A 23,831-nucleotide genomic window follows, 5' to 3' on the forward strand; every position below is an offset into this window, starting at 1 on the left:
TTGACAGGACTTCTATTTTTATAGCTGTTTACTCTTTGCTGACTACTGATTGATGTTTAATCAAGCTGGTTTCTGATTGGTGCAGCATCAGAGAGAGGCAGAAACAGAGATGGGAGAAAACAAATTTCAACAAAAATACCCATTTATGTTTATCTTTACCCTTTTCAGATCTTTGTGCGGTGATGAAGTTGGTGATTAATCTTTGCACAATTGCTCAAGTAAATAAAAAGTCCCTGCTTAATTATGATAAATTCATACATACAGATACAGTAGTTATGAGCTCACTAATTCTTCATTAGGGCAAGACCTCTTTGGTTGTTTGCTTCTGAGATACGTACACCGTGATAGGCCTGTCTTTTAAAAAGACATTACTGTGAGTGCCATGGGAGTCTATATATCCCCTGGCTGTTATGTGAATTGATATGGTTTCCTTGATTGTATCTTTTTATTTATACCGCATAATTCATGAGCTCTGAAAAGCAAACTAAAATGAGTGATGACTAACTACAGCCAAAGCAATAAATCAGCAGGCCTGAAAGAAGTAGTGATTTTGATCGAATCTATTGAATTAACTGTTGCCCTTAGTCAGTGCAGGTATTGGAAAGACCTTTTAATATCTGCTTATCTCTCTCCTGGGAGTGTTTTAACTATCTCATTATGTACCAATAGGAACAAATTATTAAATTGTCTGTCTTTTGGAGGTAAACATCCATGTTAGTTATGGATGCAATGAAATATTTAAAAGGAACAATAGTTGTGGAAAGCTTTGATTTATTTTTTTTATATATTTTTTAAAATATGTGTTTTTATCCCTCTGTCACAAAATGAACCAATTGTAGAAACTGGCTTTTTAAGGTTTTTTTTTTGTGCGTCTGGCATTTATGTCCAGAGTTCAGTCACCAAGTTTTATTGTCTGACAGTCAAACGTTTCCTATTTTTTCATCCAAAAAACTTAGCAGGATTAGATACTAAAACATGGAAGGTTTTAATTGCAAGGCAATCTTGTTTAAATAGAGGGACAGTAACCACAAGAAGATAATCCATCTGCTGTATATGGATGACCTGAAGTTGTACGGAAAATCAGAAACTGAGATACAGTCACTAACCAACACTGTGCAAATCTTTAGCAATGACATCAGCATGGAGTTTGGCCTGGATAAATGTGCTACAGTGGCACTGAAAAAGGGGGAAATCACTGAAAGTGAGGGCATTGAAATGCCAAATGGTCAAACCATCAAGTGCCACCAGCCAGAAGCCTAAAGATACTTGGGCATCTTGCAACTGGATAATATCAAGCATGGTCATGTGAAAACTGTGATCAGCAAAGAATACATCCAGAGGACCAGAAACATTTTGAAGAGCAAACTGAATGGTGGCAACACTATCAAGGCTATATATACTTGGGCCATACCTGCCATTAGATACACAGCTGGCATACTGAACTGGACTCAAGCAGAGCTGCACAACTTGGACAGGAAAACCAGAAAATTAATGATGATCCATCATGCACTACATCCCCACAGTGACATTGACAGGCTGTATTTACCAAGGAAAATAGGCGGCAGAGGACTTTTGCAAGTGAAGCAGACAGTGGAAGAAGAGAAGCATGCATTAGCTGACTATGTGAAGGAGAGCAAAGAGTCAGCATTGATGGAGGTCAACAATAGGAAGCTTCTCAAGGTGAAGCAAACTAAGGACCAGTACAGGAAAACTGTAACTGAATGTCGTATGGACAGTTGGTGGAACAAAGCGTTGCATGGCCAGTTCTTGGAGAAGATTGAAGGCAAAGTGGATAAAGAAAAAACCTGGTCATGGCTTACAAGTGAAACACTCAAAAAGGACACAGAATGACTAATGTGTGCCCCCTCCTCAAGAAGCCTTCCCTGGACCTAGCCATACTTAATAACTATCGTCCAGTCTCCAACCTTCCCTTTATGGGTAAAGTTGTTGAGAAAGTGGTGGCGCTCCAGCTCCAGCAGTCCTTGGAAGAAGCCGATTATCTAGGTCCTCAACAGTCGGGTTTCAGGCCTGGTTACAGCATGGAAACTGCTTTGGATGAAACTGCTTTGGATGATCTCTGGCGGGCCCGGGACAGGGGTTTATCCTCTGTCCTGGTGCTCCTTGACCTCTCAGCGGCTTTCGATACCATCGACCATGGTATCCTTCTGCGCTGGCTGGAGGGGTTGGGAGTGGGAGGCACTGTTCTTCAGTGGTTCTCCTCCTACCTCTCCAGTCGGTCACAGTTGGTGTTAGTGGGGGGTCAGAGGTCGACCCCGAGGTCTCTCCCTTGTGGGGTACCTCAGGGGTCAGTCCTCTCCCCCCTGCTATTTAATATCTACATGAAACCGCTGGGTGAGATCATCCAAGGGCATGGGGTGAGGTAACATCAGTATGCTGATGATACCCAGCTTTACATCTCCACCCCATGTCCAGTCAACAAAGCAGTGGAAGTGATGTGCCGGTGTCTGGAGGCTGTTGGGGCCTGGATGGGTGTCAACAGACTCAAGCTCAACCCAGACAAGACGGAGTGGCTGTGGGTTTTCATTCCCAAGGACAATTTCATCTGTCCATCCATCACCCGGGGGGGGGGGAATATTGACCCCCTCGGAGAGGGTTCGCAACTTGGGCGTCCTCCTCGATCCCCAGATCACATTAGAGAAACATCTTTCGGCTGTGGCGAGGGGGGCATTTCCCCAGGTTCGTCTAGCGCACCAGTTGCGGCCCTATTTGGACCGGAAGTCACTGCTCACAGTCACTCATGCCCTCATCACCTTGAGGCTCGACTACTGTAATGCTCTCTACATGGGGCTACCTTTGAAAAGTGTTCGGAAACTTCAGGTCGTGCAGAATGTAGCTGCGAGAGCAATCATGGGCTTTTCCAAATATGCCCATGTTACACCAACACTCCGCAGTCTGCATTGGTTGCCGATCAGTTTCCGGTCACAATTCAAAGTGTTGATTATGACCTATAAAGCCCTTCATGGCACCGGACCAGATTATCTCAGGGACCGCCTTCTGCTGCACGAATCCCAGCGACCAGTTAGGTCCCACAGAGTGGATCTTCTCTGGGTCCTGTCAACTAAACAATGTCGCTTGGCGGGACCCAGGGGAAGAGCCTTCTCTGTGGCAGCCCCGGCCCTCTGGAACCAACTCCCCCCAGAGATTAGAATTGCCCCCACCCTCCTTGCCTTTCGTAAGCTTCTTAAAACCCACCTCTGCCGCCAGGCTTGGGGGAACTGAGATACTCTTTCCCCCTAGGTCTTTACAATTTTATGCATGGTATGTCTGTATGTATGTTTGGTTTTATAATAAGGGTTTTAACTGTTTTAATATTGGATTGTTATATGCTGTTTTTATTACTGTTGTTAGCCGCCCCGAGTCTACGGAGAGGGGCGGCATACAAATCCAATAAATAAATAAAATAAAATAAATAATACTGGCAGCACAAGAACAGGCCATTAGAACAAATGCTGTCAAAGCCAGAATTGAAAAATCAACAGACGATCACATACTTAGCTGCTGCAAAAAGATCGCACAGACTGACTACAAGCATAGACACGATGCTTTGGCACAGATGATCCACTGGAACATATGCCAGAACTACCATCTACCAGTGGCAAAGAACTGGTGGGATCATAAGCTCAAAAAAGTGGTTGAAAATGAGCAAGCAAAACTACTGTGGGACTTCCGACTTCAGACTGACTGAATTCAAAAGCATAACACACCAGACATCCTGATTGTGGAGAAAAAGAAAGCATGGATCATTGACATCGTAATCCCAGCTAGAGAAATTAGTGAAATACGAGGATCTAAAAATCGAGCTGCAACAACTCTGGCATAAGCCAATGAAAGTTGTCCCAGTGGTACTTGGCATGCTGGGCGCAATGCCAAAGGATCTCAGTGGACATTTGAAAACCATCAGAATTGACAAAATCTCCATCTGTCAACTGCAAAAGGCCGCTTTATTATTATTATTATTATTATTATTATTATTATTATTATTATTATTGTCATCATCATCATCATCTTTCAGACATCAGTTGGCCACTAAAATTGGTTTCTTTTCCTGAATCTTCTAGCACCAATGATCTACTAATGACTTCTAGGTTGCAATTGAAGCTAGATCCACAATAACAAGGTCCATTAAATCTTCATTTATGAAAGTATTTAGGACCTTTGGCTTCCTTTTCCAATAAATTCTAATTTTACAGCATAAAATTAGGAGATAGCGTAAGAGCAGGTTTTAGTACAGTTAGAACTGCTCGACATGAAAGCTTACTAAGGAATACTTAATACTCAAAAATCACAGACAGTCCCCTTGTATTGCCATTTAGATCTATCATTCTGATTGATCACTGTGTGTTTCACTATTATTGAGTCTAATTTAACCCTATATATTCACACATCCATCTATTCCATCTATTGCACCTGACATTCTACAAATTACTTACTCATGCAAATCATGACCTCAGTCAACCTTTTATGATATTCGTGTTTAATTATACAAATGGTCTTTGATAAATAAGATTAAACATCCTCCCATATGTTTATTCTCTCCTTGATGAAAGTAAAATTTAATTTTCATGCAGATTTGTTGCAGGTCCTGTTTAATAACTGCTGAGTTTCATATAGTGTGCAGATCACCCTGGTTTTGTGAAGCTGACAAAAACAAAGCCGTCTCCAAAGAAGAGCTTTGAACTAGACACTTTTGTAGCTATTACATCTTGGAATCCTTCCTATGTGCATTGATTAAGATAATCTCATAAAATACTTGCAAAACCTTAGTAAAGATTGTATCTTAGGCAATATATTTGTTGCCTTATTATCAGTTTAGCAATATTATCAACTTATTACATGTTCAGTATAATCTATTGAAGATGAATAAAGAAAATACTAAGAATTGACTGAATATATTGATTTGCTAAGTACACACAGATATTCTTGAAGCTTTTAATATATATTATTTATATGTTCATTATATTTAAATTTTAATATCTTGGATAAGTTTGATTTATAGGTGCAAGGTCCTTAACATTTCACATACAACTGAGTTCTAGCTCTCTTATGATCTTCATAGATTTTTTTACTCTATGGGTGCTCTGAACTAAGTATGTTATGCTACTAAAGGTGGGTTGTGACTTGAGCTGACTGACCTCATGCAAATGATCAGGAATTCTAGAAGGTTTACTGCACTTCTGTGTTATAACCTTTCCATGCTACTCAGTGTAACATTAAATAATTCAGCAGCAAGTTGAATGAACATTGAATGAACATGAGAGACTGCTGGACCTGATGACTGTGAGAGCTGTTAAGTCTCTCTCACAGCCTGCTTTATAGGCTTCTGTGAATGCTCCAAAATTTGAGGATCTCAGGAAAAGATTGAATAGCCATTTGTCCAGAATATGAGAATTCCTGTACTGGGCAGAAACTGGACTAGAAAATCTTCAAGGTCCCTACAATCCTCTATCTCCTGGAACTAAGGTAATGTCAAGCATACTAGGGTAGTATTTACTCAGATAGAAAGTCTTGAAAGTTGTTCGTGTGAGATCTTAATGAAATATTGACATGTATGATGATCCTTTAAAATTGTACAGTCGTTAAATAAACTTACTTTTGTTTTTGTTTTATTTTGTTTCCTAGTCCATTGGTTACCAAACAATTGGTTTACAGTGAAAATATAAAATCACACTTACCAGTGTTATTAATATTTAAATATAATAACAATTTTAAAAGACAGCTTCAGGTTTCTTTTGGCAGCCCTTCAAGTATTGGATGACTGCTATCATGTCTCTGTCCAGGCTTCTCTTTGTTAAGCTAAACATAATCAGTTTCTTTAGCCATTCTTTAGTTTCCAGAACTCTTATTATCTTTGTTGTTCTTCCCTGTGCTCTTCCTAGGGCTCCAGCATCTTTTTTGTATTATGGTGACCAGAACTGGATGCAATATTCCAAACAGAATGTCATCAGAATGGCATTTTCACTTTCTGTGATCCTGATATTATCCCTTTGTTGATGCTGCCCAAAATTGCATTTGTTTAGTTGCCAGCTATGGCACACTGCTGAATCATACTTAAGTGGTGGTCCAGCATGATATCTAGATCTCTCTCACTGATGCTACTGTTGAAACAACTGCCGTCTATTTTGTACCTATGCATTTGGTTTTTCCTGCCTAAGGGCAGGACCTTACTTTTCTTACCACTGAGCTGTATCTTGTTGGATACAATGCTCAAGTCTGTCGAGATCCTTCTGATTCTTAAGTCTTAGCTTCCAAATGTTAGCAATTCATCCCAGTGTTGTATTATCCTCAAATTTGCTGAGCACCCCTTCAATCCCCTCATTTAGGTCATTTTTGAAGATGTTGAATGTCACTGTGCCCAAGACAAAACTTTGAGGAACCACACTACATATTCCATGTAGATGTAATTTCATTAAGAATCATGTACTGAGTGAAGCAAATCCATCTGATAAAATATTGTACAATAAACAATATCCTCTATCTTATTAAGAAGTGATCTACTTTATCAAATGCTTTGCTAAAATCTAAATTTACTCTATCCGCAGCATGTACTGTAAGTAGCTTCAAATAACATTTTCCTATACCTAGATTATAGCTCCTAACAGCACCTTGATTTGCATCCAAACTATCAACTAGTACGGCTCATATTGACAGGCTGGGGCTTGGCCATCACTGCCTGCACCATTGTATTCCACCACTGCATATAGAAATGGAAGCTTCTGATTTGTTTTCAAGGACATTTCCATATAGCATGTATTGTAGTAGTCGAGTTGTAAAAATGACTAGGAAATGTGGGACTATCAGAAGGGGCTCCTGATCCAGGAAGAGAAGCATCTGATGCACAAGATGGATCTGGGGGAAAACTAACTTGGCCATAGATACCATCTGAAATTACATTTCAGGGCAAGATAATTGTCCCATTCTAGCCACCTTGAGAGCTCACCAGGATGAAAAGACAATCAATAAATATCCATGTCCCCCAAAACTAAAACTGGGTCATATTAATTTTACTCCAAAAGATGCATTAGGGCTTATTTTCCAGTTAGGCCTTATTTTGGGGAAAATAGGATCCTAAATGTGTCCCTCTGGCTGATGATACTAAATGGAGCTTATTTTGGGGGCAGAGCTTATATTACGGGCATTCTGAAAATCATGCTAGGGCTTACTTTCCAGTTGGGTCTTATTTTCAGGGAAATGTGGTAGTCAGATAAATATGGATGCAAACTATAAAAATATTTCTCAAATTCATTTTGTTCTGAAGCATTCTCTGCTTTTGTTTTGTTTTGTTTATATATCAAAGTGTTTCTCATAGAGGAGTTCTGGGCAGTATAGACTCTGGGTGCCATAGTTAAATAAACAAAAGCAGAAATTATAATATGTTTTTTCCCCCAGAAAATGTTTTAAGGCTGTCATGAATTCTTGTTTTTCAGGTTTGGTCAGTTAATTCTGCTGGCCGAACTGCTAGCAATTGGACAAAATGTAAGACTGGTCCAGCCCCTCCTCAAGGACTTTCTGCCCCTTTGTTTGAAACAGTAGCTTCTACTTCTGCTGTAGTCCACATACGTCCTCCTCTAAAGCCAAATGGAATAATCACCCTCTACAGGTTCTTCTCTAATACCACCAAAGGAAAGGAGAAGGTGGTAAGTATTAATCAAACTTTTTGAGTTAGGCTCTTAAGTTAAAATGGTATAAACCAAATTTGCCACCCATTTTGGTGGAAGGGTGTGAATGTTGTCTGGTGGCGGGCACTAAAACACTGAGCACATTGTTATATGTTGTGTGTTTGTATATTGATATTATAAAATCAATACAAATATTTTTAAAAACTCTTTGAGCTGATAAAATTTGTGGTGATGGTGAGTACTATAATTATTATTGGATTGCCCTCAATAATCCTCTTGATTGCATAGAGTAAAGGTATTGCATATCTCACTATAGATTTTAACTATTACTGGTGTGAAATTATAAAATAAATGATAGAATGGAATGGAATGGAATTTTATTGGCCAAGTGTGATTGGACACACAAGGAATTTGTCTTGATGCACATGCTCTCAGTATACATAAAAGAAAAGATATGTTCAGCAAGAATCATAAGATACATTACTTAATGATAGTCCAGGTACAAATAAGCAATCAAATCATATTAGGAACCAGTCAATATAAATGGTAAGGATATAAGCAACAAAGTTGCTTGTACAATACAATCATTTGTGGGAGGAGATGGGTGATGGGAACGGTGAGAAGATTAATAGTATTGTAGATTTGACAGTGTTGAGACAATTATTTGTTTAGCAGAGTGATGGCATTTGTGGAAAAATGTTCTTGTGTCTAGTTATTCTGGTGTGCAGTGTTTTATAGCGTCATTTTGAGGGTAGGAGTTGAAGCAGGTTTTGTCCAAGATGTGAGGTGTCACTTAATATTTTCACAGCCTTTTTTTGACTTATGCAGTATACAGGGCTTCAATGGAAGGCAGGTTGGTAGCAATTGCTTTTTCTGCAATCCTGATTATCCTCTGAAGCCTGTGTCTGTCTTGTTGGGTTGCAGAATCAAACCAGAAAGTTATGAAGATGCAGATAACAGACTCAATAATTCCTCTGTAGAACTGTTTCAGCAGCTCCTTGGGCAGTTTGAGCTTTCTGAGTTGGTGCAGAAAGAACATTCTTTGTTCTGCTTTTTTTATGACTTTTTTTACATTAGGTATCCATGTTAGATCATGCGATATCAACTTTTTCTTCAAAAAGGGTACTATTGAGGGGGAAAGTATTGTCGGATTTGTCAAAATATATGCAATTTGGGGGATGAAAAAAATGGAAGTACTATTGATTACCAACTACTATGTCCATCAGTTTTGGTATTACTGTTCAAGGTCTGGCTTAGTCACTGCTTCTTATGAAGCTGTCTACCTTTCCTTGGTCTAAAACTGTCTAAGATTTGGTCAGCCAGCCAGCAGAGTCTTGTGGTTATGGTGTTGGAGATTATGAGTTTTAGCCTCCTGTTTGCATTAAAGTTGGCTGAGTGGACCAGTCTCTCAGCCCAGCCTACTTCATAAGATTGTTATTGTTGTTGTTGAGAAAATAGTGGGTGCACCAAATACAACTTCTTGAGTTGTAAAAATAAAAATAAAAACAGGATAAAAATCAAATGGATAAATATATAGTTTGTCCAGCTGAGCATTGTGCAGTACATAAGACTACTTGCATTTCAGTGTCTACGTCTGCTTTTGTTTTGTCGTTTTCAGCTCTCAGAAGGAACTACTGCTCAGCAGACAATCCATGGACTCAAACCTTTTACAACTTATTCTATTGGGGTTGAAGCTTGCACATGCTTCAACTGCTGCAGCCAGGGACCAATGGCTCAAGTCACTACCCAGCCAGCTCCACCCACTCAGCAGCCTTTTCCCCATATACAGAACCTGACTTCAAGAAATGCTTCTTTTCTGTGGGATGCTCCTCAGGAACCCAATGGCATTGTGAGAAGGTAACTGCTCAGATATAATCAGCTAAAATCTATAATTGGGAACTCACACCTACGTATTGCTTTAGCAATAGCACTTAGACTTATATACCACTTCACGGTGTTTTACAGCTCCCTCTAAGCAGTTTACAGAGAGCAAGCATATTGCCCCCAACAATCTGGGTCCTCATTTTACCAACCTTGGAAGGATGGAAGGCTGAGTCAACCTTGAGCCTACTGGGATTCGATCTGTCAAACTGCTGGCAGCTAGTGATCAGCAGAAGTAGCCTGAAGTACTGCACTCTAACCACTGCACCACCGTGGCTCTTTAGTGATGCTCAATATCCGTTCTCTTACTTCTCTCATTATTTTTTGTACCTTTCTTTCTCTTCCTTCACCAAGAGAGTTGTGTATTTGTGTATAACCCCTTTCCTTCTCTGCACTTTATTTATACATGAAATAGTTTTGATGTACAAAACTAATTTGATAACATATGTAACAATCATTAAAGAACTAAAAATATTGGGACATCAGCATCAGTTTGTTTAGATTTTTTTAAATTACACTTTCTTTATTTTATAAGTAACTCAAGGTGGTGAACATACCTTATACTTTTCTTCCTTCTATTTTTATGCAACAACCTAACTCTGTAAGTTGAGTTTGGCTGAAAGAGAACGAATGGCCCAGAATCATCCAGCTGGTTTTCATGGATAAGGTGAAAGTAGAAATTAGTTGCCTGGATTCTAGCTTGACACCTTGATCACTAGACAAACTGGCTATATGTTGAAAAAGATTATCCCCTGTGCTTAACTGTATTAAATTCCTTAATCCAACACTAACTAGCTACCGATAGTTAGTTTTCAGCTGTGAGAATTATCTATAGAATCTAGGCATCCAAGGCCTAGATAGATACAAAACACTCTTATTAGAGTACTAAACTTCCGACCTTTTGGACAGCGGACCTTGCTAGAAAAGCAAACAGTACAATAATATGTTTACATCCTGTAGCAGAGATGAAGAAATCCTATTTTTTAGGCCAAGAAACATCCATAAAGGCAGGACAACAACTTGATGGATTAATCTAGAGAGTTCCGAGGAACTATGATGAAATTGGATGCAAGACAACCCCATATATGAACAGGAAGAAGGGGGTGTAAACCAGACATGAAAATTTTATATAAGATGATTCTTGAAGTTAGGTACTTTACCTTTTGAGGTTAATGGGTATTTTTCCCGTGACTTCTCTTGGTCCCTGTATGATACTGTATTATCATGATGGCATCTTTAAGATCTTTATGTTATGTTTGATATATGTTATGTTTGATATATGTTTCTATGATATATATATATCATGTGATTAATAAAGGTTTTTTAGCTTTTATTCTCTTGGTCTGGAGAATTTTTCTTACATCAGCCTTTCATCAGATTCTTTACAGATAGCCATGTTTAATGAAATGAGATCAATTTTTTTCTAAAACATACACAGAAGAATAATAGTAACTTCTTGTTATTTATATACAGCTTTATCAGTGAGCCCACGGCTTAGTACATTCTTCCCTTCAATCACTTCATAAATGTAAAATAGAGTTTCCGAGGCAAATTGTGAATTAAAACTAGTGTTTTAAAACCACAGAGATTAAATTGGTTCTTATTTTTACATTCATAATTTGGGGAAACTATGTAGTAGAATCTAAATGTCTAACGTGTATTTATATCTAGACTTTTGGAATATAGTATGAATTATAATTTGACACTGATTCTGAAAATATAACTGTGAAGTCTAAGGAATTATCTTTATTAATCTCTGATTATTGAAAATATTACTCCACTGCTTCATTGTAATAATGACATACCATTTTCCTATAAAAATCATGCCCAGGCACATAAGTAGAATGAATGGGATATATAGACCTCTAAAGCAATTAAATTGGATGTCAACCTTTCAGTTTAATCAGCATTTGATATTGAGAAGGATAAACTCACAATTGCCAGAAAGGATTGACTTCACATATTCTGATAATTTATGGGTTGCTTAGCTATGATTTGCTAAGAAAACTATTAATCATTTGATAATTTAGTAAGCTAAATTACCTTGGTTCACATATACATATACATCAAAATTCAAAATGGATTGCTCATCACCTAAGCCAGAAACAAGCCATATTACAGTTGAAAGCCAAATGCAAACGCAAGTGATATGTTTATTATTAATGCTGATTTCTTTTGTTATAGATATGAACTCCAAATGTACACATCCTGTCTCACTTGGTTACTGCCCATAGAAAGAGTTTGTAAGCCTGGACCTATTGAAGTGAGATATAGTGGAAAGAAACAGCATTCCATTGTGAGTGACCTTCAGCCTTATACAACATACAAACTGAGAGTGGTATCCTACAATTCAGTTGGAAGCACTACTTCAGAATGGATTAATTTTACTACTAAAAAAGAAGGTGAGTTTGTACAGATAAAAGTAAGGGTTTGCATTTGATTTCCATCACTTTTAGGAGTGCTATTTTTCCCAGTTATAACCATTAAGGCAGTGTTTCCCAACTTTGGCAACTTGAAGATATCTGGACTTCAACTCCCAGAATTCCCCAGCCAGCATTTGCTGGCTGGGGAATTCTGGGAGTTGAAGTCCAAGTATCTTCAGGTTGCCAAGGTTGGGAAACACTGCATTAAGGGATGAACCTGTACTTTTAAGAATGGTAAAAGAGGCTATGTGACTGGTGTACTATATAGCTGTGATGGCAAACCGATGGCCCGCATACCACAGATGGCATGTGGAACCATATGTGCCAGCACAGAAGCTGTTGTCCTAGCTCAGCTCCAGTGTGCATGTGTGTGCCGGACAGCTGATTTTTGGATGCTCTGGGAGAGTGTTTCCAGCTCCGAAGGGCCTCTGGGGGGCCATTTTTGCCCTCCCCAGGCTCCAGGAAAGCCTCTGGAGCCTGAGGAGGATGAAATGCAGGCCTATCAGGTCTACAAAAAGTTGGGAAACAGAGGAGCGGGAGGATTGTGCACGCATGCACGGGGCAGCATGGGAGCAGTTGAGCGCATGCCCAAGGGGGTGGGGTGCATGGGGGCATTGAATTATGGGTGTGGGAACTTGTGTGCATGCAATACATGTACTTTTGGCACCTGAGAAATAAAAGGTTCACCATTACTGCTATATAATAAGCAAAAAAACTTTCTTTTAATAGAATTTTTGTTAACTGGGTTTTCAGAAATACCATTAAATTCTCCCTATTTGGTAGCTTTTTTAAACATGGACAGATGATTGAAAATGCCCAATTTATAAGTTTTCATAATTTAGTCTTACTATTTCTGCAGTTTATAGTAAACAGATTGTCTTGTTTCTTGCAAAAAATTGAAAGTGAATAAAAATGCCCAAAGCCTTTAGCTGTTTACATAGCATTACTGTGCATCTTTTGTGGTATGTTAAGGGGTTGTAAAATCAGTGTTGGAGCATATTTTCCCAATAGTATTATAAATAAAATTACGGTAAATAAAAACAGTTGAAATAGGATTATATTATCCAACTGAGTTTCTTTTTAGCCAATCTCCTATAATTTTATTCAGTGTTAAACTTCATCCAATAAAAGTCTCTTCCAAAAATATTTTTTTTAAAAAATGCACAATGCTTAAATGGTCGCTTTCTTTGGCGAATCTGAACATATTTTAAAAACAAGGTCACTTCTTCATCCTTTTTCTTCTTTATTTAGCACAAACTCAGGGGAAAGTTGTTTTCCTTCTCCATGCTTTTTGCTTGTGCAGTGATGAATTAGACAATTAAGTGAATGGTACAATGCATCATATTATAATATTGTGAGTCCATTTACCTTTGCAATGAACACTTTGAGAGGGAAGCATTCTAAAAATGTAGAAAAATATTCCTAAGAAATATAGAAAGCTTGATAACTTATTAACTTCTCCCACTTATGACTATATGTCTGTAACTTGTTGCTTGTATCCTTAAATTTATATTAATATTGATTGTTTCCTGATTGCTTATTAGTGCCCTATGACCAGTGGTGGGCTATGAGCTGGAATGCTAAATTGCGCTCACCACTGTGGCTTGTAAGCTCTTGCGAGCCCAGCGCGATTTTGCTGCTGTACCTGTGGAGGTAGCAAAATCACGCACGGAGCCACAGGTGCATCCGTGTTTTGGCATGCACGGAAGCAAAAAAACCTTGCTGAAACACAGGTGCACCTGTGGCTCTGTGCACGATTTTGCTACCTCCACAGGTGCAGCAGCAAAATCGCGCTGGCCCCACAAGACCTTATGAACTGCCATGGCGAGCCCAATTTAGTGTTCTGGCTCATAGCCCACCGCTGCCTATGACAATCATGTACCTCATGACTCTTGACAAGTACTTTCTTTTATGTACACTGAGAGCATATGCACCAAAGACAAACTCCTTGGCCAATTAAAAAAAAAATTCTATTCTATTCTATTCTATTCTAATAGAAATACCATCATATTTTAAAAATATTTATTAATTATGGAGAGAGAGAGAAAGAGAGAGAAAGATTACAGTGATCCCTCGAGTTTCGCGATCTCGAGCTTCGCGAAACGCTATATCGCGAGTTTTCTACCCGGAAGTAACACCACCATCTGCACGCATGCGTAGATGGTGGAGTTTGCATTACCGCCGGGCAGATCAGCTGCTAGGCGGCCAAAGGAACCTTCCCTGGGTCTTCCCGCCGGCATGGGGGGCTTCCTAGCACCCCCCCGAACCCCCAACCCGGGTTTGGGGGGGTGCTAGGAAGCCCCCCATGCCGGGGGAGACCTTTTAAAACACCCGTGCCGCTTCCCAGCTGAGTCCTGAAGCCAAGCGCAGAAGTTCGCCTTTGGCGCTTGGCTTCAGGACTCAGCTGGGAAGGGCGCGGCTGTTTGAAAAGGTGGCAGTCGGCCTGGGGGGCTTCCCAGTACCCCCCCCCAACCCTGTCTCCTGCCGCCGGTTTAGCCAGGAGAGGAGCGGCAAAGTGACTTGGAGGAATGGGAAACTCAAACCGCCCAGTTTCAGCTTTCCATTCCTCCACGTCACTTCGCCGCTCCTTCTGGCTGGTGGGGGGGGGGAGTTAGGAAGGTTCTACTTCTCCCCCCCAGCCAAAAACTCAAAGCCTGTCTCCTGCCACACAGTTTAGCCAGGAGAGCAGCGGCGAAGTGACTTGAAGGAATGGGAAACTCAAACCGCCCGGTTTCAGCTTTCCATTCCTCCACGTCACTTTGCCGGGGGAGTCTGGGAGGGAAGATGACGCGCCGGCAGCACAGGGGCGAGGGGTGGGAGGCAAAGCTCTGCGGGTACAGCCCCTTTCGGCCAAGCCTCCCCCCCCCCGCCAAGCAGCCAGGGAAGCCGAGCCGGGCGTGGAACATCGGCGCGGGAGGCAGGAGACGATCGGGCGACCGGAGCAGCAGCGCCGCCGCCGCCACGCCCAGCTCGGCTTCCCTGGCTGCGTGGCCGGGGAGGCTCGGCTGAAAGTGGCTGGAGCCGCAGAGCTTTGCCTCCCCCCCCCTCGCCCCTGTGCCGCCCGCGCGTCATCTTCCCTCCCAGACAAAAAGGCCGCCCTTCGGCTCTGCAGTTCCAGCCCCTTTCGGCCGAGCCCACCCGGCCAAGGAGCCAGGGAAGCCGAGCCGGGCGTGGCGGCGGCGGCGCTGCTGCTCCGGTCGCCCGATCGTGTCCTGCCTCCTGCGCCGATGTTCCACGCCCGGCTCGGCTTCCCTGGCTCCGTGGCCGGGGAGGCTTGGCTGAAAGTGGCTGGAGCCGCAGAGCTTTGCCTCCCCCCCCCCCCTGTGCCGCCCGCACGTCATCTTCCCTCCCAGACAAAAAGGCCACCCTTCGGCTCTGCAGTTCCAGCCCCTTTCGGCCGAGCCCACCCGGCCAAGGAGCCAGGGAAGCCGAGCCGGGCGTGGCGGCGGCGGCTTCCTTCGGGGGCAACGCCAGCAAGAGGGTCTTCGCCCTCTTGCTGGCGTGCGTGGGCGGTGGGGAAGACCCTCAGCTGCTAGGCGGCCCAAGGAATCTCCCATGGGTCTTCCCCACCGCCCACGCACGCCAGCAAGAGGGGGAAGACCCTCTTGCTGGCGTTGCCCCCGAAGGAAGCCGCCGCCACCACCGCTTCTTCTTCCTTGCGCCCCCGCTGCCTCTCCGCTCTCTTGGGTGGCGGAGCGAAGGAAAACAAGAAGACCCTCTTCTCCAACACGCCCGGAGGAAAGCGGGGGGAAGGGAGGAGAGAGAAGGAAGCCAGGCACGAAGAGTGTCCATGAGGGGGAAGAGACCCCCGCGCCGGGCAGGCCCACCGAAGCGGGAAGAGGGGGCGTGCGCCCGGGCCTGGCTAGAGCGCTTGATCTGCGGGCGCCTTAAAAGGGGGTGTGGACTCCTGGGAGGCCTTGGCGGTGGAAGGGGACACACTCGAAGCCTCAGCCGCCTGTCATAAGCGTCCTCTGAGGGAAAAAGAAAGAGTCCGAGCTTGCCGTCCGGAAACGTTGAAGCGCCCTCACAAGCAAGAGGGGGAAGACCCATGGAAGGTTGGAACTGCAGAGCCGAAGGGCGGCCTTTTTGTCTGGGAGGGAAGATGACGCGCGGGCGGCACAGGGGCGAGGGGGGGGAGGCAAAGCTCTGCGGCTCCAGCCACTTTCAGCCGAGCCTCCCCGGCCACGCAGCCAGGGAAGCCGAGCCGGGCGTGACGGCGGCGGCGCTGCTGCTCCGGTCGCCCGATCGTGTCCTGCCTCCTGCGCCGATGTTCCACGCCCGGCTCGGCTTCCCTGGCTCCGTGGCCGGGGAGGCTTGGCTGAAAGTGGCTGGAGCCGCAGAGCTTTGCCTCCCCCCCCCCTGTGCCGCCCGCGCGTCATCTTCCCTCCCAGACAAAAAGGCCACCCTTCGGCTCTGCAGTTCCAGCCCCTTTCGGCCGAGCCCACCCGGCCAAGGAGCCAGGGAAGCCGAGCCGGGCGTGGCGGCGGCGGCTTCCTTCGGGGGCAACGCCAGCAAGAGGGTCTTCGCCCTCTTGCTGGCATGCGTGGGCGGTGGGGAAGACCCTCAGCTGCTAGGCGGCCCAAGGAATCTCCCATGGGTCTTCCCCACCGCCCACGCACGCCAGCAAGAGGGGGAAGACCCTCTTGCTGGCGTTGCCCCCGAAGGAAGCCGCCGCCACCACCGCTTCTTCTTCCTTGCGCCCCCGCTGCCTCTCCGCTCTCTTGGGTGGCGGAGCGAAGGAAAACAAAAAGTTTCCCTTTCTGCAGCTCCTGCCTCCCGCCCACCCAAGACAATAAGAGCGGAAGAAGACCCTCTTCTCCAACACGCCCGGAGGAAAGCGGGGGGAAGGGAGGAGAGAGAAGGAAGCCAGGCACGAAGAGTGTCCATGAGGGGGAAGAGACCCCCGCGCCGGGCAGGCCCACCGAAGCGGGAAGAGGGGGCGTGCGCCCGGGCCTGGCTAGAGCGCTTGATCTGCGGGCGCCTTAAAAGGGGGTGTGGACTCCTGGGAGGCCTTGGCGGTGGAAGGGGACACACTCGAAGCCTCAGCCGCCTGTCATAAGCGTCCTCTGAGGGAAAAAGAAAGAGTCCGAGCTTGCCGTCCGGAAACGTTGAAGCGCCCTCACAAGCAAGAGGGGGAAGACCCATGGAAGGTTCCTTGGGCCGCCTAGCAGCTGATCTGCTCGGCAGCGCAGGCTGCTGCTGCGCTGCCGAGCAGATCAGCTGCTAGGCGGCCCAAGGAACCTTTCATGGGTCTTCCCCTCTTGCTGGCGAGGTGAGCGGGCGGGCAGCGGACAAGTGGCGGGCAGCGGGCGGGCGGTGCGGAAGTAAAAACACCATGGAAAAGTGGCACGCATGCGCAGATGGTGTTTTTACTTCCGCACCGCTATATCGCGAAATTTCGATTATCGCAAGGGGTCCTGGAACGGAACCCTCACGATAATCAAGGGACTACTGTACTATTGAAACTAACCATTTTACTTTTCTGCCACATTTATGTCTCATTTACTGTAACTGTAATCAACTGTTATTGTAACTCAGTTACTGCAACTGTAATACTGCAACTTTTCAGATTCAATTAATTTAGTCTTATTAAGAGTGTTTGTTAGACATTGTAACAATTAGGGGAGAAACTTGAGGAGGAATGTGAGAGAAAGGACATATAACACAGCTCTCCTACTTTTGCCCATGCCTTATTAGGAGTGCTGGCTTTTTAAAAAGGGCGGCTTGACTAAAGAGGAAGTGTATCAATGATGGAGAAAGGAAGAAATGGGACAGAACAAGTAGGTAGGTAGGAAAGTAGATAGGAAGGGAGCAGAACCAAAAGAATTGAATGCACTGGAGCAGTTTAGTGCACAATTGCAGTTATTTGCCAACAGCCACAGAAATGTATGTATGAGTCCAGCAATCCTGAAATACAGTACAGATATTGGAGGTAGTCAAGGCAGAGAATTTTACAAGGGTGCCTTGAATGACATTTCTGAGGAACAACCACCAAATGTGAATAAAATTCAACATTCCAAGAGCACCTACAGACTTCAGGAAACAGGGAAGGAGTAGAAGAACAAAGAGACATTCCCAAAGCCATAGGTTCAAAAAACAAAACCCCATACAACAGCAACCGTGGAATAAAACTGGATAAATGGGTTTGTCGTCCTTAGCAATTCCCAGAATTCTGGGAATTGAAGTCCAAATATATTTAGGATTGAGAAACACTGGGATAGAGTATAGGATGGTAAATGAAGTAGAAACAGATGTAAAAGTAGATAGAATTCCTGGGATTAAGGATGTCAACTAAAACGCCTTATAGCAGTGATGGAGAACCTATGGCACTGGTGCCACAGGTGGCACGCGGAGCCATATCTGCTGGTACAAAAGCTGTTGCCCTAGCTCAGCTCCAACATGCATGTGTAGGCCGGCCAATTGATTTTTGGCTCTGGGAGGGTGCTTTTGGCTCTCAGAGACCCTCTGGGGGGATGGGGAAGGGTGTTACCATCCCCCTCCTCCAGGGAAGCCTTTGGAGTCTGGGGAGGATGAAACACGAGCCTACTGGGCCCACCAGAAGTTGGGAAACAGGCCATTTATGGCCTCCAGAGGGCCTCCTGGGGGTGAGAGAAGCTGTTTTCACCCTTCCCAGGCATTGAATTATGGAAGCATGTGCGATAGTGTGCGCCCACACTCTTTTGGCACCCGAGGAAAAAAAGGTTCACCATCACTGCCTTATAGTATCGTCTTTATGGGAGGGACTTAATTTGGTAATACTTTTTAATAACATTGCTCAGTCCTAATAATAATTTTTTCCCATGCTATTGCTGAGACTTTTGTTTTTCTATGTCATTATCTCCCAAAAAGGACACATAGCAGCCTGAAATGAGAACACTCATGAATTTTGTTTCTTTCATTGGAAACATTTTTTTATTTTAATTGATAATCATCCATTGTTTGAAACTACTGGCTGAACAATAATAGAAACATAGAAACATAGAAGACTGACGGCAGAAAAAGACCTCATGGTCCATCTAGTCTGCCCTTATACTATTTTCTGTGTTTTATCTTAGGATGGATATATGTTTATCCCAGGCATGTTTAAATTCAGTTACTGTGGATTTACCAACCACGTCTGCTGGAAGTTTGTTCCAAGCATCTACTACTCTTTCAGTGAAATAATATTTCCTCATGTTGCTTTTGATCTTTCCCCCAACTAACTTCAGATTGTGTCCCCTTGTTCTTGTGTTCACTTTCCTAGTAAAAACACTTCCCTCCTGAACCTTATTTAATCCTTTAACATATTTAAATGTTTCGATCATGTCCCCCCTTACCCTTCTGTCCTCCAGACCAGTGTTTTTCAACCAGTGTGCCGTGGCACACTAGTGTGCCGTGAGACATGGCCAGGTGTGCCGCGAAGCTCAGAGAGAAAGAAAGCAAGAGAGAGAGAAAGCAAGCGAGAAAGAAAGCAAGAGAGAGAGAGAGAGAAAGAAAGCAAGAGAGAAGGAAAGAGAATGAGAAAGAAAGAGAGAGCGAGAGAGAAAGAAAGCAAGAGAGAGAGAGTAAGAGAGGGAGGGAAGGAGAGAGAGAGAAAGACATAGAGGGACATAGGGAGGGAGAGAGAAAGAGAGCAAAAAAGAGAGGAAGGAAGGAAGAGAAAGAAAGAGGGATGGAGAGAGAGAGAAAGAAAGAGGAAGGAAGGGAGAGAAAGAGGGAGGGAGAAAGAAATAATGCGAAGGGGAGGAAGAGAGAGAGAGAATTGTTTTGTCCAAACTTTTTCTAGCCCCCCCCCACACTCAATGTGTCCCAGGGTTTCGTAAATGTAAAAAATGTGCCGCGGCTCAAAAAAGGTTGAAAATCACTGCTCCAGACTATACAGATTGAGTTAATTAAGTCTTTCCTGATACGTTTTATGCTTAAGACCTTACACCATTCTTGTAACCCGTCTTTGGACCCGTTCAGTTTTGTCAATATCTTTTTGTAGGTGAGGTCTCCAGAACTGAACACAGTATTCCAAATGTGGTCTCACCAACGCTCTATATAAGGGGATCACAATCTCCCTCTTCCTGCTTGTTATACCTCTAGCTATGCAGCCAAGCATCCTACTTGCTTTTCCTACTGCCCGACGACACTGCTCACCCATTTTGAGACTGTCAGAAATCACTACCCCTAAATCCTTCTCTTCTGAAGTTTTTGCTAACACAGAACTGCCAATGCAATACTCAGATTGAGGATGTAAACATCCACAGAACAGTAGCTAATGATTTGGATATCAATGTGTTTATTGTTTTAATGCTTCTCTTTTTTTTTCTTGCCAGTTCCTCTGTACAAATCTCCATTCATCATAATTGGAAATGTATCCACCATCTTCTTGGATTGGAGCCATACCTTCCTGCTGAATGGGCTTCTGAAGGAGTATGTGCTAATGGAAGGAGGGCAACATGTCTACAGTGGCTTTGATACCAGACTGTATTTGCCAAAGACATCTGACAAAAGTAAACTTGAATATTCATCTTTAATCTTGCTTTCTAGGGCAATGTATCCTATGTGCACAGCTTTATTTAAATTACTTACTCCTCTATAACTTGATCAGATTATCCTTAAGGCAGCTTGCAATCAATTTCATAATAAAGCAACTTGCAAAAATGTTTTCCCATATCTTAACACTAAGCTTCTTAGCCCTTTGATTGAAGGATGTACCTGTTTGTTTTGTTTTGCTTCATTTCAGTTTCACAGTCACAGCCACAGAATAGCAGACAATGCCAACAAAATCTTAAGAGAACAACATGTTGGACTAGGAGCATTTTTAAGCACACTATGTGGGTGATTTCATAAGCTACTTCACAAGGTTTTTATTGTCAGGAAAAGTAGGAGAAAGCAAGAGAAAGAAGCACAACGCTCACTACCTTGAGCTCATGAACAAACAAGCTTGGCTATCAATTCATTAGACAGAATGGAAATGGAATTTTAGAGGAAATTAATGAATAGAGAATGCCGCTGTAAGGATTCAAGGGATGCCTTAAATACATAGAACTGACATACCATAAAAAAGAACTGTTACCACCAAAAAGGTTCACCTCTGCATCAGCATAAAATAGCAAAATACAGCATGGAAGATCTGACCATCTCTAAGATCATTTATATACTGTATCTATAAGGCTGCTCTAATTGAAAAAGTTGGTTTAGGTAATTGTTTTGAGGTTTTGTCGGCCAACATTAAAACAGTGAATTGAATTTAGTAGCTGTCATAAATTTAATAAATGCACGGTAGATCAGGTTAGGGACAGATCATCTTTAAGAAAATCTATATATTTACTGAGGGTGAATACCAATGTGATAGTATTACCAATGATGGTGAACCTATATTTCCTCGAGTGCCGAAAGAATGTGGGCACATGCTATCATACCTGCACGAGTGCCCACACCCATAATTCAATGCCTAGGGAGGGCAAAAACAGCTTCTCCCACTCCCCCGAAGGTCCTCTGGAGGCCTGTTTCCAAACTTCTGGTGGGCCAGTAGGCTCTCCTGGAACCGGGGAAGGGTAAAAACGCTCCCCTCCATCTCCCCAGAGGCTCTATGGAAGCCAAAATGCCCTTCTGGAGCCTCTGTGTGAACCAAAAATCAGCTGGCCGGCATACACATGCATGTTGGTGCTGAACTAGGGCAACAGCTCACATGCCAACAGATATGGCTCCGTGTGCCACCTGTGCCACCCGTGCCATAGGTTCACAATCACTGGTATATACTCAGTAATGGTCAGCCAAAATTTTTACTGCCACATTGTGGGTTTGGCTTAATGGTCATGTGACTGGGTAGGAGTGTCTTGCCAGCCATGTGGCCAGGTGGGAGTGGCTTGAATAATCATCATCATTCAAGTGAACTGTTAAGTCCTCGACCTACAACCTTACCAGTGTTGCTCGCTGGGGTGACAATTTTCTTTGCGTTTCCCCTGCTCTCCTTCCTGGGTCAATCCCCCCCCCCCACCTCAGGTTGAGTAGCAAAGCGAGCGGGTGCTTCTTCCCTTTATATTTGGGGATTAATTTAAATGACCCACCAAAGATAAATATACTTTATTGGTATTTGGTGGCATAGTCCCCTGGGGAGGGAGTTATTGACCCACTCAGAGATGGTCCGCAACTTGGGCGTCCTCCTCAATCCACAGCTAACATTAGAGCACCTTCTTTTGGCTGTGGAGAGGAGGGCGTTTGCCCAGGTTCGCCTGGTGCACCACTTGCGGTCCAATTTGGACAGGGAGTCACTGCTCACGGTCACTCATGCCCTCATCACCTCGAGATTCGACTACTGCAACTCTCTCTACATGGGGCTACCTTTGAAAAGTGTTCGGAAACTTCAGATTGTGCAGAATGCAGCCGCGCGAGCCATCATGGGCCTCACCCATGTTTCGTCAACACTCCGCAGCTTGCATTGGCTGCCAATCAGTTTCCAGTCACAATTCAAAGTGTTGGTAACGACTTATAAGGCATCGGACCAGAATACCTTCGGGACCACTTTCTGCCATATGAATCCCAGCGACCGATTAGGTCCCACAGAGTGGGCTTTGTCTGGGTCCCGTCGACAAAGCAATGTCGTCTGGCAGGACCCGGGGGAAGAGCCTTCTCTGTGGTGGCCCCAGCCCTCTGGAATCAACTGGAGATTAGGACTGTCCCCACCCTCCTTGCCTTCCGCAAGCTCTTGAAAACCCACCTATGTCACCAGGCTTGGGGAAATATATATACCCCTAGCTGTCTTATTTTATGCATGATTGTCTGGATGTATGACTACTTTTTTATAATGGGTTTTTTATAACTGTTTTTAATATTAGATTTGTATTTGTATTATTTGTTGTGAGCTGCTCAGAGTCCTCAGAGAGGGGCGGCATACAAGTCTAATAAATAAATTATACTTTAGGGGTACAGATTTTAGGATCACTTCTAGTTCTGGTTTACAGGTGAACACTCAGTGACAGACAAGAAACAGAAAAAAAATATTTGCTGCCATCTTGTGGCTGTCTGGACTTTTGCATCCCATTAAACAATAGAACTATCATTTGCAAACTTTCCAACTATGGATGGAGAATATCAGTGCATATTATACCTCCCAAGACAAAATGGATAGAATTGCTTCTATATAGACATGCAAATGAAATAATAATACAAAAGGTGCATATAATGCTCATATTTTTTTAATTCTTCATTTCTTTTCAGTTTATTTGTTTCAGGTGACTTGCATCACTGATGAAGGGAGTGCTGTAACACCACTAATCAAGTACAATGCTGCTACTGGATTTGGTAACTACTTTTTAAAAATTGCTCATCATTGTGTCCGGAAACTGTGTTATAATTATTAGCTGCAAGTATGAAGCGCTTAGTCCATAGAATAAAAAAAATATTCTCTTAATTGCATCTGTGCATTATAAAATATGCAAAGTATCTTAGGTGCTTTGGTTCTTTTTTACTACAATTCTTTTTGTCAGGCATAAGATCATAAAAATATGAATCAAGAACAAATATTTCAATTGTATCCCCTTAAACTAACAGTTCTGTTCAATTTTGATATTTGCTATGCACAAATCAAACTCAGCATGGATCAGTACAAATGAATGGGCACATTGTTATTTTTTTGTAGAAATTATTTTATTTTATTTTAATTAAACCTCAATTTGACAAAAAATCCCAATGTAAGGTGCTTATTTGTATTTGAAGCGAAACTGCCATTTGAATGCAACTAGCAAACTTTGCAGAAGTAGCTTTATTTTGGCCATGACAGAGTGACTGAGAGACTGTCAGACTCTTTTTGATACATCTCGTGTTTCCAGATAGGTGTTATTTATAATACAAAAATGTTTACGTGTTAACGTCGTTGCTGTCTTGTCTGCAAGAATGAAGTGTGCACACAACGAAGACATTA

General features: G+C 43.2%; 1 protein-coding gene across 1 annotated transcript in view; it reads left to right on the forward strand.

The window, feature by feature from the left end:
* Positions 1–23,831, forward strand: part of USH2A (usherin) — a 584,211-nt gene that overhangs the window by 550,060 nt on the left and 10,320 nt on the right. The window contains exons 65-69 of the mRNA XM_070728574.1: positions 7,446–7,655; positions 9,256–9,494; positions 11,703–11,920; positions 20,242–20,418; positions 23,129–23,212. Of these exons, the coding sequence (XP_070584675.1) occupies positions 7,446–7,655; positions 9,256–9,494; positions 11,703–11,920; positions 20,242–20,418; positions 23,129–23,212 (928 nt within the window). The remainder of the gene's footprint in view (positions 1–7,445; positions 7,656–9,255; positions 9,495–11,702; positions 11,921–20,241; positions 20,419–23,128; positions 23,213–23,831) is intronic.

Source organism: Erythrolamprus reginae, chromosome 1 (assembly GCF_031021105.1).
Source record: "Erythrolamprus reginae isolate rEryReg1 chromosome 1, rEryReg1.hap1, whole genome shotgun sequence".
In the NCBI taxonomy this organism is placed as follows: domain Eukaryota; kingdom Metazoa; phylum Chordata; class Lepidosauria; order Squamata; family Dipsadidae; genus Erythrolamprus; species Erythrolamprus reginae.